The sequence below is a fragment of the Lepidochelys kempii genome, chromosome 7 (genome assembly GCF_965140265.1).
Source record: "Lepidochelys kempii isolate rLepKem1 chromosome 7, rLepKem1.hap2, whole genome shotgun sequence".
Lineage (NCBI taxonomy): Eukaryota > Metazoa > Chordata > Testudines > Cheloniidae > Lepidochelys > Lepidochelys kempii.
In genome coordinates, this window is record NC_133262.1 from 32284737 (window position 1) to 32301350 (window position 16614).

The 16614-nt window shown below is 56.7% G+C and overlaps 1 protein-coding gene across 1 annotated transcript; it reads left to right on the forward strand.

Annotated features, from left to right (window-relative positions):
* Positions 1–322: 322 nt before the first annotated feature.
* Positions 323–12313, forward strand: NAALADL1 (N-acetylated alpha-linked acidic dipeptidase like 1). The gene is made up of 20 exons (XM_073351891.1): positions 323–546; positions 985–1157; positions 1212–1231; positions 1622–1723; positions 2801–2923; positions 3578–3767; positions 4442–4535; positions 6045–6149; positions 6916–7001; positions 7413–7532; positions 7724–7809; positions 8090–8153; positions 8588–8655; positions 8745–8836; positions 9316–9406; positions 9827–9908; positions 10009–10185; positions 11095–11185; positions 11635–11727; positions 12145–12313. Exons 1-20 carry the CDS (start codon positions 323–325, stop codon positions 12311–12313), a joined length of 2250 nt encoding a protein of 749 aa, XP_073207992.1.
* Positions 12314–16614: the final 4301 nt, after the last annotated feature.

Below are 16614 nucleotides of genomic sequence, written 5' to 3' on the forward strand. Positions count from 1 at the left end.
TGCCCTTTCTAATGGGGGTGGGGAATGGAACCAACCGCCTTTCCATCTGTTTCCTGATTCCCATTTATGGAACACCGGCTTTATGGGCCAGTCCCTGGTGTCCAAAGGGCATCCCTCAGTGCCATGAATTAGGAGTATTGTGTGGGGAGGGAGATAAGGCTGCCAGGCTGGATCTGGGAGCTAATGAGTAACCCCATGAGCCCTGGTGACAGTATCAGAGGCATGGGTTGATCCAGAGGGTGTGGGGCCCCATCTGCTATAAAGGGCCCACCACACACACCTCACCCCCAGGAAGAGGCTGGAGCCCATGGCAGGCTGTGGGATGAGCTGGCTGAAGATCCTAGGGGCCGTGATCGTGGGGGCCCTGCTGCTGACAGTCGGAATTCTGTTGGGCCACTTCGCCATCCCCAAAGCGGGGAATGGCCAGGGGGCACCCAGCCAGGGGATGCCTAACTGGGTGCAGACCGTGGGCCGGGATCTGAATGAATCCCTGCTGCAGAGCTTCATGGATCAGGTGGAAAGCGGGAAGATCCGGGAGAATCTGAAGTAAGGAGGGGAGGAGCGATGGAAAAGCCCCATTGAATTCACCCATATTCAGGAGATCCAGGACTCCTGGGCTGCAAGGCAGGATCATTCCTTACAGCCTATTCCCACCCAGGGGGATGGGATCATCCCCTATAATCTATCCCCTGCCCCACCCCATCTCCTGGGGATAGGACAGGATTGTCCCATACAGTCTAGTCCCTCCTTGGGCCAGCTAGCCTTCTCTCAACCTGTGGCCAGATTGGAACCAGTGCCCCATCGAGGGAGAGGCCCTGTATCCCTAGCTTGTAGCCCCAGTTCTGGGAGAGGAGTGGTGTTTAGTGGTTATAGTGGGGGTGGAGGGAGGAGCTGGGAGTCAGGACTCCTGGGTTCTATCCCCCACCAGAACCTGCAGTCCTGAGGGAGCTGTGATCTCAGGCACTCTCCTGTACCCTTCACCAGGACCCTGGCCTCCCAGCCCCACATGGCTACAACTAAGGGGGATGAGGAGCTTGTGAAGCTGCTGCTGAGCCGCTGGCAGGACCCGCAGATTGGTCTGGACAGCACCAGCGAGGACGTGTATGGCGCATTCCTGTCCTTCCCTGACCCACAGAGACCCAACAGCGTGGCCGTGGGTGTGTGTGGGCAAGTGAGGGCTGGGTGTGTGTGTGCAGGGCACAGGGCTGTAGTGGTGGGTACTGGAGGGAGGGCTGGAGTGGTGGAAGGAGGGCAGGAGAAACTGGGAGACAGGGCAAATGGGTGCAGGGGTGAGGGGGACACTGGGGCAGCTGGGCACAGGGGCTTGTGGGGTGCTAGACAGGCCCTGAGGCAGCTGGGGCTAGAGAAGGGACAGGCAGCAGGGACTGGGGCAGGTCTAAGAGGGAGAATGGGGCAGGGGACAGGCCAGGAGGCCGGGGTGGGGGGGAATTAAGGCAGCGGAGGACAGGGAGCTGGAGGGACAGGACTGGGGACAGACAAGGGCAGAGAGGGGCAGGGAGAGATGAGGCAGATGGGGGCAAAGGTCAGAACGGGATGTCCCACAGCAGGCACCCCACACTGACGAGATCTGCCTCCACCCCCAGTGGAGAACAGCAACCAGATCTTCTCAACCCGGCACAGCGAGAAGGAAGTGACAGCGGACCAGGCCCATGCAGATGTGGTTCAGCCCTATGCTGCCTACGCCCCCCCTGGGAACCCCAGGGTATGGAGCAGGGCTGGGTATAACCCCTCGAGACCTCCTCATGGCCTCAGCTCAGACCCTCCCACTGCACCCAGGGGCTGTCAGCGAGTTATCTTATCTCCTCTCCCAATCAGGACCATGTCCCTTCTTTTATGAGCCCATCAAGGCTGCTAGGAGATCTCTGTCCCTAGGGTGACATGCCAACCACTACGTATCTATGGAGACAGTCAATTCCCTGCCCTGCCCTGCCCTGCCCAGGTCCTCATATAGCCACAAACAGCTGTCACCGAGCCAACAGCCACTTATCCCCAGCCAGCCACACAGGTTGTCATGCCACATCTCTCCAGATATAAACAGCCACCCAGACAGGTCGCCTTGCCAACAGCCATGTGTCCATGGAGATAGTCACCCCAAATGTCACCACAAGACAGCCATGTATCCCCAGAGACAAACAGCGAGCACTACATGGGTTGTCACTCCAACAGGTGGGGTATCCTGAATGACTGCCCTCAGGCTGTGGTAGCAACAGCCGTGTATTGCTGATGACCACATGACCACGGAGCCAGGCAGACATATTGCCCTGCCGACAGCCACACAATCCCAGAGATAAACAGCGAGCACCACACGTCATCCTGCCAACAGACACCTCTCCAGACAAACAGCCACCCAGACAGGTTGCCTTGCCAACAGCCATGTGTCCAAAGAGACAGTCACCCCAAATGTCACCACGAGACAGCCACGTATCCTGAGACAAACAGCGAGCGCCACATATCATCCTGCCAACAGCCACGTACCCCCAGAGATAAACAGCCACCCCCACATGTCATCATGCCAACAGCCACATATCCTGAGGGATAAACACCCCTAACACATTGCTGTGCCAACAGCCACGTATTCCTGGAGACAAACAGCCTCCCCTCAGCCCCCATCACCAAAGTGACAGGCATGTACCCATGGAAACAAATGGCTGCTCTCACATCAAAGACCCAAGTGGACCCTGACCCCATGACAACTTTATCTTGCCCCCCCTCCCCCCCCAGCCCCTCTGATCCTCTCTCCCGCAGCGCCCTGGGGCTGACTCCTCTCTTCTCCCCTCAGGGGAGGCTGGTCTATGCCAACCAGGGCAAGCGCAGTGATTACCAGGAGCTGGTCAACATGGGCATCAACCTGAATGGCACCATCGCCATCACCCGCTATGGGGGGGCTGACCGTGCTGCCAAGGTGAGGGGAACTCAGGGCCTAGGGTGACATGCCAACCACAGGCCACGGACACCAGGCTGCCCCCTCATGTGGCACTGAAGAGGGGGCCTTTGGGCTCCCTTCCCCCTCATCCAGTTGCTCCCTCTCTGCCCCCCCATCCTAATCCCCCCCATCCTTTGTCCCCCAGTTTTCCATCCCATCACCTCTCTCCCTGCTCTCCATCCCATCATCCCCTCCCCATTCCTCCAATCCCTTTCCCCCCAGTATCTGACCCAAGGCCCCTTCCCCCCAAGTCCAATCACCCCTGTTCCCACTCCCCCAGTTCCATCAGCTCCAGCACTTTCTGCCCAAGGCCTGTCCCCCCAAAGCCTGATCAGCCCCAGACGGTGCACTGCACAGATCCAGGGGTGGGGGATACCAGAAGAGTGGCCCACCTCAAGATGGGGGGCTGGATGGAAGAGTCACGGAATGCCATTGCTGCCCCTCAAGGTGGTGGGGGCAGGGGAAGTCTAACTAGAAGAGGGGGAATTGAGGCAGGAATAAGAGAACAGCTCACCACACATACTCCAGTCTGCGCCACAGTGTGTGGGGGGGACATTCCAGCTGCCATTCCCGTTCCCCCTGGCAATGGTGGTGATGGTGGAGTGGATAATCTGACTGACCCTAACCCTCTAGGCAGTGAACGGGGCAGAGTTTGGTGTAGCTGGCGTGGTGGTGTATACAGACCCTGCAGACATCAATGATGGGCGGGCATCCGAGGAGGAGACCTACCCCAACTCCTGGTACTTGCCCCCCTCCGGTGTGGAGCGGGGCTCTTACAATGGGTACTTCGGGGACCTGCTTACGCCCTACTATCCTGCCAAAGGTAACATGGCAGGGCAGGGCGGGACTGGCTTTGACCCACAATGCTTCTTGCTGTTCCCTCCCATGAAGAGGAGGGGAGTCTGTCACAACCCCCTGCGGATGAGGCCAAGAGCCTTCTTGAATTCATCCCCCCACCCCTGCTCTTGTTCATCCAGATGGCACTCCATCCTCTGCCCCCAGCTATATCCTGTAGCAGGACGTTCTGCAGATTAACCAAACCCATGGGGGAATTGCTGCCCTGGAGTGCCCCCTATTCCCTGCACTATAGGAGCCCATCTGGCCTCCTCCACCCAATTCACCTCTCCTTCCGCCACCATCTGCACAGAACCCAAAAGTCTTGTCTCCTAGTTCTACGGCTCTAATCACAAGACACCACGCCCCTTCCAGAGCCAGGAATAGAACCCAGAAGTCCTGACTCCCAGCCCCCGCTGCTCTAACCACTAGACTCCATTCCTCTCCCAGAGCTGGGATAGAACCCAGGAGTCCTGACTCCCCAGGCCCTCTAGTCCTCCTTGTGACATACCTCCATCTGGGGTATGTCCCCTGCACCCCATCAGATCCAAGTCTGGACTGCCCACCATCTTTGCAGCAAATGACCCCCCACCATCCCAAACAGGGCACTGGGGGAAGGGGGATAATAAGCCTCCTTCTGATTCACCTGCCTTTCTCTTGTAGAATTCACCTACAGAATCAAGGAGTCAGAGATCCAGGGGATCCCACCAATCCCAACTCAGCCAATTGGCTTTGAAGACGCCCAGACACTAATCTGGTGGGTGACCAATTCAGTGGAGTTGGGGCAAAGAAGCTGTGAAATCTGGCTGAATCCACCCCTTAATGCATTTCAGTGCCCACTACCCATTAGACTCACAATCATCTCCCCTGGCCCTGGCGTTGTCCTGTAGCAGGACATAACAGGTGAGAATGGCTGCTGGCTGGTGCATGGATTGGTACTCAGGACCCTTGGGTTCTGTTCCCGGCTCAGCCACCAGCCTTCTGAGTGACCTTGGACAAGGCACTTCCCCCTCTTTGTGCTTCAGTTTCCCCATCTCTAGAATGGAGATAATGGCATTGACTGAAAAGCACTAGATAAGAGCTAGGGAATATTACTGATCATGGAATAGTTTGAAAGGGGAATACACATGTGCACCATCAGCTTTAGCCACTAGGTGGTGACAACTCAGGCCCCAAGTCCGTTTGTTAAAAACACAGTCATTAAGTGCAGGGAAAGAGTGCAACAAAATTAAATGCAGCCAGACCACTGCCCCTCTGCTTCTGATTCTGGCATTGATGCACCACTGAGGTCAGGAAATTCACCTGAACTGAATTACTTTGATCGTCAGCAATTTGGGGCAAGCACCCCAACCCAGAGGCGGCTGCATCTCAGCCCCAGGCAAGAGATCCCTGTATAAATGGCCCCCGCGCCGTAACCCAGAAGCGGCGGCATCTCAGTAGTGGGGAGGAATCCCTGTATACATGGTGCTTCTGGGCACTACCACAATAAGATAATAAATAACCCCCAAGGCAATGGGAAATGCCTCATTCTCTCACAGTCCTGACTACACCATTGTACACCTGCTGTATTGTACATGCCATGGCCCCTCCATAGAGGGCCATGTAGATTTTATGAGAAGTGGATTGAACAGCCTAATAGCACAGGTTTATGGTGTAATGTATATATGAAGGGGGTGAGGTTCAATGGGTAGAGCAGGAGGAGCTGGAAGTCAGCACTCTGGGTTCTCTTTCCAGCTCTGGGAGGGGAGTGGGGTCTAGTGGTCAGAACAGCAGACCTGAGAGCCAGGGTTAGACTGTGGTGGAGGGCAGGCTGGGAGTAAGGACTCCTGGGTCTGTCCCCAGATCTGGGAGGGGCATAAGGCCCAGTGGGTTGGAGGAGAGGGGGCTGGGAGTCAGGTTTCCTGGGTTCTTTTCCCAGGTCTGATTCCCTGCATGCCCTTGAATGACCCACTTCTCCACCTTGTGCCTCAATTTCTCCATCTATAAAATAAAGACACCCACCGTGCACCTCCTGGGTAGTGTGGGGGTCCCCAGTGTTTGAACTGTTCAGGGGTGTAAAGCACTTGGAGTGTCCTAGGGAAAAGATGCTGCAGAGTAAACAAAGGAAGGTTATTATCAGGAGTGGGAATGCAGCCTTCGTGGCCAGGGCAGAGCTGCTGAGGAGACTGACAGAGGAGGCTTGGTGGTTTTGCGGGGGCAGCAAAAGTGGTTTGTGGGGAGCAGAGACTCTAATAACCCCATATATCTCTGGCTCTATGTCTTCTAGTAACCTGTCTGGCCCTGTGGCTCCTGCGTCCTGGCAGGGCTCTCTGGGCTGCTCCTATCCTGTGGGACCAGGATTCCGCACAGGGGGGCTGTTTCCCAACACCAGGTATGGATGTATACATGTGGTCCAGGATTGCATCCCACCCTGCCCCAGCTCCCACCAAAAGTCACCTGGGAATTTCGACTTCCCCCTCCTTCTCCAGTGCTCACTGTGTTAACCCAGGCCCTCAGACCCTGCATTCCCTAGTGGTGTGTTCCCAGCAGACACAGAGTAGTTAGATCAAACCATACAGTCTTCTTGCTGGGAGGCAACACTCCTTTTGGTCTCAGGAGTCAGAACAAGAACCCAAACACAGAGAGAGACAAAGCCCAGAGGCTCAGCTCACTCACCTTACTCCAGGATGGCTTTCTGCAGACTGACTGCTGCAAGGCCCAGATCCAGGCTTCACTGCCTCTGAGCCCCCTGCCTGCAAGCAGGACCAGAAAAATCCCTGTGAATTTAAAGTGATCACAATCTGAACAGGTTTCAAGACACCACATCAAGACCCTAGCTGACCCCAAATCCCCTCTTCTCCACTCCCCTGGCACTGACCCCAATTTCCTCCTGCACCAGCTCCCATCTCCAGACCCACCCAACTGCACCAACTCCCCCCGGACCCCACTGCATTGTTACCACTTTCCCCTCCCTGACCCCCATTGCAATGACCCAGACCCCACAACCTCCCCTAGACTCCTCCCATGCTGGCCCCAATTCCCCCATCCCCTGTTCCCCGCTCCAGCCCCCATCATGTCAATCTCCCACTGCATTGACCCTGACACACACACCCCAACCCCCACTAGGCTAACCCCAGCTCCTCCTGCTCTCCCCACAGCGATGTCCAGGTCAACGTCTACAACCAGCGAGTCATCAAGAATTCCTCCAACGTGATGGGGTTCATCCGGGGCAGTGAGGAACCTGGTGAGTGTGCCCCCCCGAACAACCACCAAGCACCCCCACACCTACCACCACTCCCACCACCCCAACCCCCTCTCCCCCACCCCACAAACCTGGAGTGTCCCCCACCCTGCCCCATTCATCATACTGGGATACACCTCTCTCCATGCCCATTCCCCCAAACCTCTCATTCCCTTCCCCTCTCCATGCCCTGGAGCACTCCTCAGTGGTCTCCTCTTCTCCCCATGCTCAAGAATGCTCCCCAGTGACCCCCACCCCCCTCCAACACTGCTCCTTTATCATCTGGGCTCACAGCTGGCAAGTTCCCCCCACCACACTCCATCCTGAGCAGCCCTCCCCATCCCTGTGCACTCCCCGCAACATCCCGATCAGCAGCAGGGCTCCGTCTCTCTCCTCGCCCCCCCCCCCCCCCAGACAGGTATGTCTTGTACGGCAACCACCGAGACAGCTGGGTGCACGGAGCCATCGACCCGAGCAGTGGGACGGCTGTCATGCTGGAGATCACCCGCGTGCTGGGCAAGATGCTGAAAGAAGGTATGAGGGCTTGGGGGGGCGCACAGGGGTGCAACTATCCCCAGTGCACAGCTAGGGAAACTGAGGCACAGAGTGGACTTGCCTTCGAGGTCAGCCAGCACATCAGTGGCAGAACCCAGGAGTCCTGACTCCCAGAACTGCCCTGCTCTAACCACGACGTCTGAATCTCCAGGCTGTGTGTTTCTCCACAGGGAAGTGGCGCCCCAGAAGGTCCATTATCTTTGGCAGCTGGGGGGCTGAGGAGTTTGGTCTGATCGGCTCCACTGAGTACACAGAGGTAAAAACCCAAGAGAGAGAGGGGAGGGGGATTAACAGCGGCTCCCCTTTGGAGGGGATAAAATGGGAGGGAGGGTGGATGTGGCTGCTGCCCTCTGTTGCATCCAAGCAGACCTGCACCCAGGTATGTGCTGAATGTACTGTAGCGGATCAGGATGTTACAATGAGCCTGTCACTCCCTGCACCAGACTCATGGGCCCAGCGAGCCCAGAGCAGACCCATGGGCCCACGCAGCTCACCCGATCCCATTGCACTAACTGCTGGGTCTCTCCCTTGCCCAGGAATTCTACAGCAAACTGCGGGACCGGAGCGTGGCCTACATCAACGTGGACATCTCTGTCTTCGGTGAGCGTCCGTCTGTCCTGCCTTCCCTCCTCCGTGCTTGCTGCACCATCCCCTTCTCTGCGTTGTGTAGAAGGGCCGCGACACCGGGCCCAGGCGGGCTGGGGTGTTTTGGGGAGGAAGGGATGAAAGGGAGCGTGCAGCGTGCGAGTGCATGTGCAATCAGACGGGCACAAGTGCGAGAGCCTGCATGCAACTGAATACATGTCTGAGGAGGCGCAGCTGAATGGTTGTGCGAGAGTACACGTGCCAGAGGGTGCGACTGAACAGCCATGGAAGGGAAAGCATGTGCCACATAAGCAGGTGGCAGAGAGTGCAGGTGATGCCGGTCTGGCTGTGCTGCGAGCCACTTGGTGCCGCAGAGCCCCAGGGCGTGGCGGGTCTCCCTGTACGATCCGGCACAGCCCCTAACATTGCCTCACCTGTGCTTTCCACAGCCAACGCCACCCTGAGAGCCCAGGGGACACCGCCTGCCCAGAGTGTCATCTTTGCAGCTGCCAAGCAGGTACCAGGGTGGATCTGTGGTGGGAGAGGTGTGTGTGTTCGTCGCCTCTCCTACTGCAGGGGAGTCTGACTCATGTGAACCTATTCCAGGTCCAGACCCCGGCCAGTTCCTCCATGTCCGTCTATGACAACTGGAGAAACCACTTCAACCGCATCAGCCCCAGCTACGGTGTCATCCCCAAGTGAGAGCCCAAGTCAGTGGGAACCACCACCCAGGCCCCCACACTCCAAGGGTGGATGATAGGGAGTGGGAGGGACCGGAAAGGGGCCAAGATCTTCTCCTCCCGACCCCCTTCTGTGGCTCAGATTGAAGAGAAAGCTTAATTGTTGGGGGAGTAGCAGATGGGGGGTGGGGGATACTGGACTGGATGGACCCACTGTTCTGATCCACCGAGGGGGATACTGGGCTAAACATGCCCAATGGTCTGATCTGAGGTGGCAGAGAGGGAGAATACCAGGAGCCTGGGCAACTCTGAACCATGACAACAGCCATAGAACATACCAAAGAATGGGGGCTTGGGGATCTCCCCCCGTAGGCAGGGGCCACATCAGCGGAACAGGAGATGGCAAATTCTGCTCTCCACCCAGGGATGTTTCCCCTTCCCACTGTCTCCCCCCTGCCTGGCCTTGAGTCACTCACCCATCTCCATCCCCCGCACAGCTTAGGGTCCCTGGGTGCCGGGAGCGACTATGCCTCCTTCATCCATTACCTAGGCATCACCTCCATGGACATCGCCTACACCTATGACAGGGTAAGGACACCTGCTGCTCTGGGATGAGCCTGCCTGAGCTGCCCCCTCCTGACAGACATGGCCTCAATCCCAGATCCTTGCCCACGTGGGGCATTCACTGGGTGCTGGAAAAGAGGCAGGGAGAGTGCAGAATTGGGCTATCTCGCTGCTACCCTCTGCTCAGTAGGGGGCGCTCTCCCCTCAGTCAGTGCTGACCCCTGTGCTGTGCCTGGGGGGCACTGTATTGCAGGGAGTACATTGGGGGGGCCCAGTAGAGGGCACTGTCCCTCACAGTGCTGACCCCAGTGTGGGGCTAAGGAGCTGGGCAGGTGAGTCAAGGGGAGGGTTTGCTGGGGGATCTCACCTCACTAGGGGAAAGAGGGGGGCCTTGGGATCTGTGCCCCTTTTGTTTTCAGCTGCTTTGCCCCTTCCCTGCCGTAGAACAAGACATCTGCTCGGATTTACCCTGCCTACCACACGGCCTTCGATACCTTTGACTATGCTGACAGGTTCATCGACCCAGGTAAAGGGGCGTGGCATTCACCCTGAGCAGGCATGGGGGCCTGGGTATTGCGGGGGAGGTTTAGGATGCATCTAATCCCTTTATCCGCATTTGGCCACAGGGTTCACCAGCCACCAGGCCGTGGCCCGGACGGTCGGCAACGTGCTGCTACGGCTGGCCGACAGCCTCGTCCTCCCCCTTAATGTGAGCGACTATGGAGAGAAGCTGGATGAGCTGTACAGTGCGGCCGCCCAGGGGGACTTCCTGGCCAACCTCACTGCCAACAATCTCTCTCTTGGTGCGTGCTGGACTCCTAAGTGTTATCCTCAACAATCTCTCTTTTGGTGCGGGCGGCAGGACTCCTAGGTGTTATCCCCAACAATGTCTCTTTCAGTGTGGGACTCCTAGGTGCAGGCAGGTGGGACTGCTGGGTGTTATCCCAAACAATCTCTCTCTTGGTGTGGGCGGGCAGGACTTCTAGGTGCTATCCCCAACAATTTCTCTCTCGGTGTGGGTGGGTGGGACTCCTAAGTGCTATCCCCAACAATTTCTCTCTCGGTGTGGGTGGGTGGGACTCCTAAGTGTTATCCCCAACAATCTCTCTCTCAGTGCAGGCCGGACCCCTGGGTGTTATCTCCAAAAACCTCTCTCTCGGTGCAGGCGGGTGGGACTGCTGGGTGTTATCCCCAACAATCTCTTTCTCAGTGTGGGTGGGTAGGACTCCTAGGTACCATCCCCAACAATCTCTCTCTTGGTGCGGGCGGGTGGGACTCCTGGGTACTACCCCCAACAATCTCTCTCTCACTGTGCTCCAGGGTGGGGGTTCAGTAGGGGGCGCTCTCCCCTCTGGGTCAGTGCCAGCTCCAATGACCAAGTGCAGTTCTGCTCAGTAGCAGCTGCACTCCCCGCAGTCAGTGCTTTCCTCACCATGGTGCTAGCGGGTGCCGTGCTGCAAGATGGGGGGACTCAGCAAGAGGTGCTCTCCCCTCTCAGTCAGTGCTAACTCCTGCACTGCGGGCACTGGCTGCAAGGAGCAGAGCAAGGGGCTGCTCTCCCCTCGCAGTCAGGGCTGACTCCAATACTTCAGGGGCCCATAGCCTGGCTTCCCTGGAGAGCCCAGATTGGTGTGGGGAAGGTGCTGATGGGGACCATAGGGAGAAGGGGCTGCAGACCTGCTCCCTTACACTTGGTCCTGCCCGCCTTGCAGACCCTTTGAAGGCTGCGATTGGTCAGTTCAAATCGGTGGCTGCTGACTTCAACCAGCGAATAACGAAACTGAAGGAGGAGGAGTCTCCCAGGTGAGACGGGTCCCTGACTGCATGTGCAATTGCACTGGTGGGTGTCCATGCCCGCCTGCCTCTGTACAACTGCACGGGTGCACAGCTTGGAGGCACTGTCCTACAGGGAGTGGTCACACGTGTTAGCATGTTCACATATACATGCATTGACATGTTTGCACAAGCATGGCCTCTGTGAGGGTTGGGGAGTCTCCTTTATCTACAAAGGGCACATAATCCTTGGACCCAGGGAAGGAGGGGTCTGTTGTCCTTAGTGGAGACCCCTCTGGGAATGGAGCTTGGAGGCGGGGGGTCTCTTCCAGTCCTCCAGAAAGGGAAAGGTTGGGACAAGGTCACAGGCCTGGAGAGCAGTAGGCAAGGCTGGATGAAATGATGGAGCCCCCCCACAGGGCATCTGATGTAAGGGGGACCCTAATCCTACTCTGGTCTCTCCTTCCCACCCACCCCAGTCCTCTCCAGATCCGGATGGTGAATGACCAAATAATGCTGCTGGAAAGGGCCTTCCTCAACCCCCAGGCCTTCCCCAACAAGTACTATTACAGGTAATGCCATGTGGGGGGCTGGACAGGACACCTGGGTTCCATTCCCAAGGGCCCATCCTCACCAATCCCTGGTGGATCCTGGGTGAAAGGGCATCAGCAAGAGAATGACATCTAGGAGGGGCGTGGGGTCTAGTGGTTAGAGAAGACAGGTCTGGAGTGGGGATTAGGGTTTACAGCCTGGGGGCTAGGAGTTGGGACTCCTGGGTTTTATCCCCAACTCTGGAAAGGAGTGGTGTCTAGTGGTTCAAGCATGGGGGGGCTGATATTCAGGACACCTGGAGTCTATTTCCAGCTCTACTGCTGACTCCCTGCATAACCCTGGGAGAGCCCCCTCACCTCTCCATGCCTCAGTTTCCCCATGTGTATCACAGGGCTAACATGATACTGACCTCTCCCATTCTCTTTCCAACTCCTCAGCCACGTGATCTGGGCATCCAAATCCTCTGACCAGGCCACCTTCCCAGGACTGGCTGACGCCTACACCAGTGCCCTGGAGACAGGGGACTGGGACCAAGTCCAGAAGCACCTCACCATCGTCGTGCAGGCTGTGGAGAGCGCTGCCTCCACCCTGGAAGCCATGGCCTAAAATCTTGGGGTCCACCCCAGTCCCACCCTGTCACTCAAAACCCAGCAGCTTATACATCTCAACTATCCTACTCAGAAGGCAGTCCTGGCACCCCGTCAATGCCAAATGCCTCCTCCGTGCCTTGTGCTGAACTGATGGCGTCCCCTAGTGTGGGCATTGGGGGGAAGAGCATGACATCCCCAAATCCCAGTGAAGTGGGGTAACCTGCTCTCCCTGGGACCCCTGACTGATTAGCCTCCACCCCACCTCCCTAACCCAGCCTGGACTATTAAAGAACAGATGACAGCAGCAGGTGCTTCTGTTTGTTCATATGGTTGGTGGGAAGAGTGGAAGGTGAAGCTCATAATGGCGCAGGGAGGCCATCTTGGCCCACAGGAGCTCTGCTACCACAGTGCAGTGGCCAACTTGGACCCAAAGGCACTGCTGCCACCACAGGTAGGGAAGCCATGGTGGGGCCCCTGGGCCTCGCGCCCACAGTATTGCCCCCCCCCATGAGATCAAAACTCACCGCTCTGACCCCAACCATCATGGGACTGGCCCACACACCAAGGGAGTTTTGTTGTTTTAAAAGACTAGATTGTAATTTTCAGTCTGTCTCGATATTGAAAGTCCTCTGGCCCATCCCCAAGTGGGGGTGGGAGGACAAGTGGTGTCACTCACTCTATCAAATTTAACAGGTATGGTGATTTTGGCCCCCTGCTGCCTGAGCTCTCACCCCAACATCTGCCTATCCCTTGCTCCCCAGCCCCTTCCTCAGTTCAGCCCCCCGAGCCTGAACTCTGCTTCTCCTGGGGTTCTTCAGCCCCCTCTCCCAGGCATAGGGGCTGTAGTGTGGTCCCCCCCCTTCCAGGCTGGGAGAGGCAACTCCAGGGGCTCTTCACCCCGCACCCTTCCCAAGGCGGGGATCAATCCCAGGGGGAGGAGGGAGCAGAGCCATGCTGAGCTGCTGGGGTCTTTGCTCCCTCCCTCCCGGAGGAGGACTTTTCTGGCTTCCAGCCATGCAGGGGCTGGAACTTCTCATGGCATTACCAGATAGGCTCCAGAAATCCATCCTGTCACTCACAAAAACACTGTAAGTTGGGAACACTTCCATGGCCTAAGGTGACCATCCTAGGCCCGGTGGGCCCTGCTACCACAGCACTGTGGCTGTTAAAGGCCCCACAACCACAACACGGAGTGGGAAGGGGGTGGGTCCGGATTCCTGGGTTCTATCTCCACCTCTGGGAGGGGCATGGGGTCTTGCAATTAGCCCAGTGTGGGGTGCTGGGAATCAGGGCTCCTGGGCTCTTTCTCCATCTCAGCCACTGCCTCAAATCCAAGTCCCATTCCCTCTCAACATCTCATTTTCCTCGTCTCCAAAACAGCAATAACAATGCTCCCCCACCTCTCAGCCCACACAGGCCCTGCTGCTGTGGCATGGCAGCCATGCTGGACCACGTGGGCCCCACTCTACGGCTGCTTCCTCTGAGGTATACAAATTAGGACGTCCACATGTCACAGTTCAGAGCAACTGCACATGTATTTCCCCTCAATGGCCCAGCAAGGGCCCCCGCCCCCAACTTTCCACTCCCCAGCTCTTTACTCTCCTGTTGGAGACCCACGGCCCTCTCCCTTCTGACTGGGAGATTTGGAAGCTGCACAGGTCCCTGCCTGCACAGTGTTCCCTGAAGCAGAGGCACCTTGCCCAAGCCAGACCTTTTTGCTTTCTCTTTAGAGAAAGAAGGAAAAGGAGTACTTGTGGCACCTTAGAGACGAACCAATTTATTTGAGCACAAGCTTTCGTGAGCATCTGTGCATCCGATGAAGTGAGCTGTAGCTCACGAAAGCTTGTGCTCAGATAAAAATGTTCCTCTCTAAGGTGCCACAAGTCCTCCTTTTCTTTTTGCGAATACAGACTAACATGGCTGCTACTCTGAAACCTGTCTTTAGAGACGGTTAACACATATCATTGCTGCAGTTATAAGGTACGCCCCAGCACTTCCTAGGCAGGCCTAGATTATTCTTAAGGTAAAAAGCACGACAGAGAAAACATTCAAAACAATACGAGAATCCACTCACATGCTGGCTGTTTGCTGGATCAGGAAGAAGGCCTTGAGTCAGGTTAAAACCAGGCTATTTATCCAAAACTGCTTTCTTTGTCTGTTGTGCCCTCGAGAATCCAGTTCGATCTCGTGTACGCGCAGTGCTCCAGGGGGTGTCTCCTCTAGAGATGTTACAGGCTGCCGGGGTGAATTTCCTTTACCACCTCCTGCTGTTCTCCTATTGACCTGTCCCGTGGAAATACATGCAATTCTGCAGTAACACAGACACCATCGCGTTTTCAGTACATGGAGAGCAAAGATGTTAAAACAAATGCAAAACGTTTTAATTTAATTCAGTAACGTTCAGTGAGGACATTGCAGGAAGTTATCAGCCTGTCACACCAGGATGATCCTGAGCCCATAAAACCATACAGCTTGCAGTGTGTACTGAACACCTGGACAAACATCCCAGGGCAGGGACAATCCTGGGAAAACCTGGACAGGTGGCCATCTTGTACCACACGGGCCAGGCCCTGTTACCATGGCGCAGCGGCCATCTTGGGCCATACTTGTTGGGCCCAGTTACCATGGCGCAGCGGCCATCTTGGACTACATGACTTTCACAAGGCCCAAGTTGCAAAGAAGCCACTGGCCCTTGGCTTTAAGGTACCAGACACAGCTACAGGCAGCAGCACCAACGGGGAGGGGGAGAGCCTCCAGCCCAGCAAGCCCCACATGCTGGCACAGACTGAAGGAGCAGTCGCACGTTACGAGGGCTCTGTACCAAACCGACAGCTCTCATTTACCCTGTGGTCTCTGTCCCAAGACTATGGGGTCAGCTCCCGGCCCTGATGGAGTAGCAGCAGCCTCGCAGCGATGGCAGCTCCCAGCTTGCGGGTCCTAGGTGTCTCCCACTCTTTCCTGCAGGGATTGGGGCTGGGAAAGCGAAAGGAAGACGGGTTAGTTCCAGCCACTTTGCAATGGGATCCATCTACAGCCACCCCTGGATTTGGGCAGGCAGCCTCTTCTCTGCTCCACCCCAGACTGCTGGCCCCAGCTCCTCCTGCTCACTGCAGTACAGCAGCTATGGGTTGTCATCCCCTCTCTCACCCCTGTGGCCGGTGGCTAAGGGGTGGGGAGATAGAATTCTCTAGCTAAGCACTGCTAAGCAGGGGCAGGCTGAGTCGGTGCTGTGCAGGGAGCAGGACAGAGGCTCAGTAGGGGGCGCTCTGCCCTCACAATCAATGCTGACCCCGGTGCCTCGGCTAAGGGGTGCTGTGCTGCTGACCTTAACATGAGATTTCAAAATGAGGCTCACTGACACCGCCTGGTCACTAAACCTGCCTAGCACTTTCCCCAAGAGCCCCCACTATCTGGCCAAATTCCAACATGGCCCATTCAATTTGGCCTCCTATCGACCAGCTGGTTACAGGAGTGTACTTCTTCTTCTGTCCCATCGGTTGGGTAGTGTTTCTGTGCTTTCCCTGCCCCAGAAACAGCTACATCTCAGCATGGGCAAGAAATCCCTGTGTAAATGGCTCCCACGCCCCTCCCCAGAGGTGGCTGCCTCTCAGCATTGAGCGAGAGAGCTCTGTATAAACAGTTCCCATGCCCCACCTCAGAGGCGGCTGCATCTCAGCACCGATGAGGGAGGGAGCCATGTATAAACAGCTGCAGTGCCATCCCAGCAGCAGCTACATCTCAGTGCCAGGAGAAGGATCCCTGTATAAATAGCAGCCGCAACTTCGTGCTACCCGAAGAATCCCTGTATAAGCAGCAGCCATCACCCATTCTCCCAACTCCCTCTGACCTGGGGTTGGATCGGGATTGGTACCCAGAGCTGATAGACCCCATATCACATTCCACCCTCCCTCCCTGCGCGGTGGCCACCAGTTACTGCATTTTAAGAGTCCTTGGCAAACTCCACCACCTCTCAGAACCAAAGCAGGAGACTGCTGGACTCTGAACCCCTCTGGTCACTCCTCCACCCCTCTGGTCATTCTGCCCCATCCCTCAGGTCACTCCTCCACCCCATCTAATTCAAACTAGCCCCTCCCCCAAAGCTCTTTATGTCCCCTAGTTCCTCCCAGTGTCTTTAAGCAGAAAGCTTTGGAAAAATCCTGCAATGATTGTGCAGACTGAGGTCACCTTTAGCTTCTGCTGAGAAATCCTCCCCCACAGGGACTAGGGGACAGGATTCCACAGCACGGGGGCGGCTCTAGGCTTGTGGGGCTGCCAGCAGAGACTATTGCAGCACCTTGGGCTTTGAGGCCATCATGC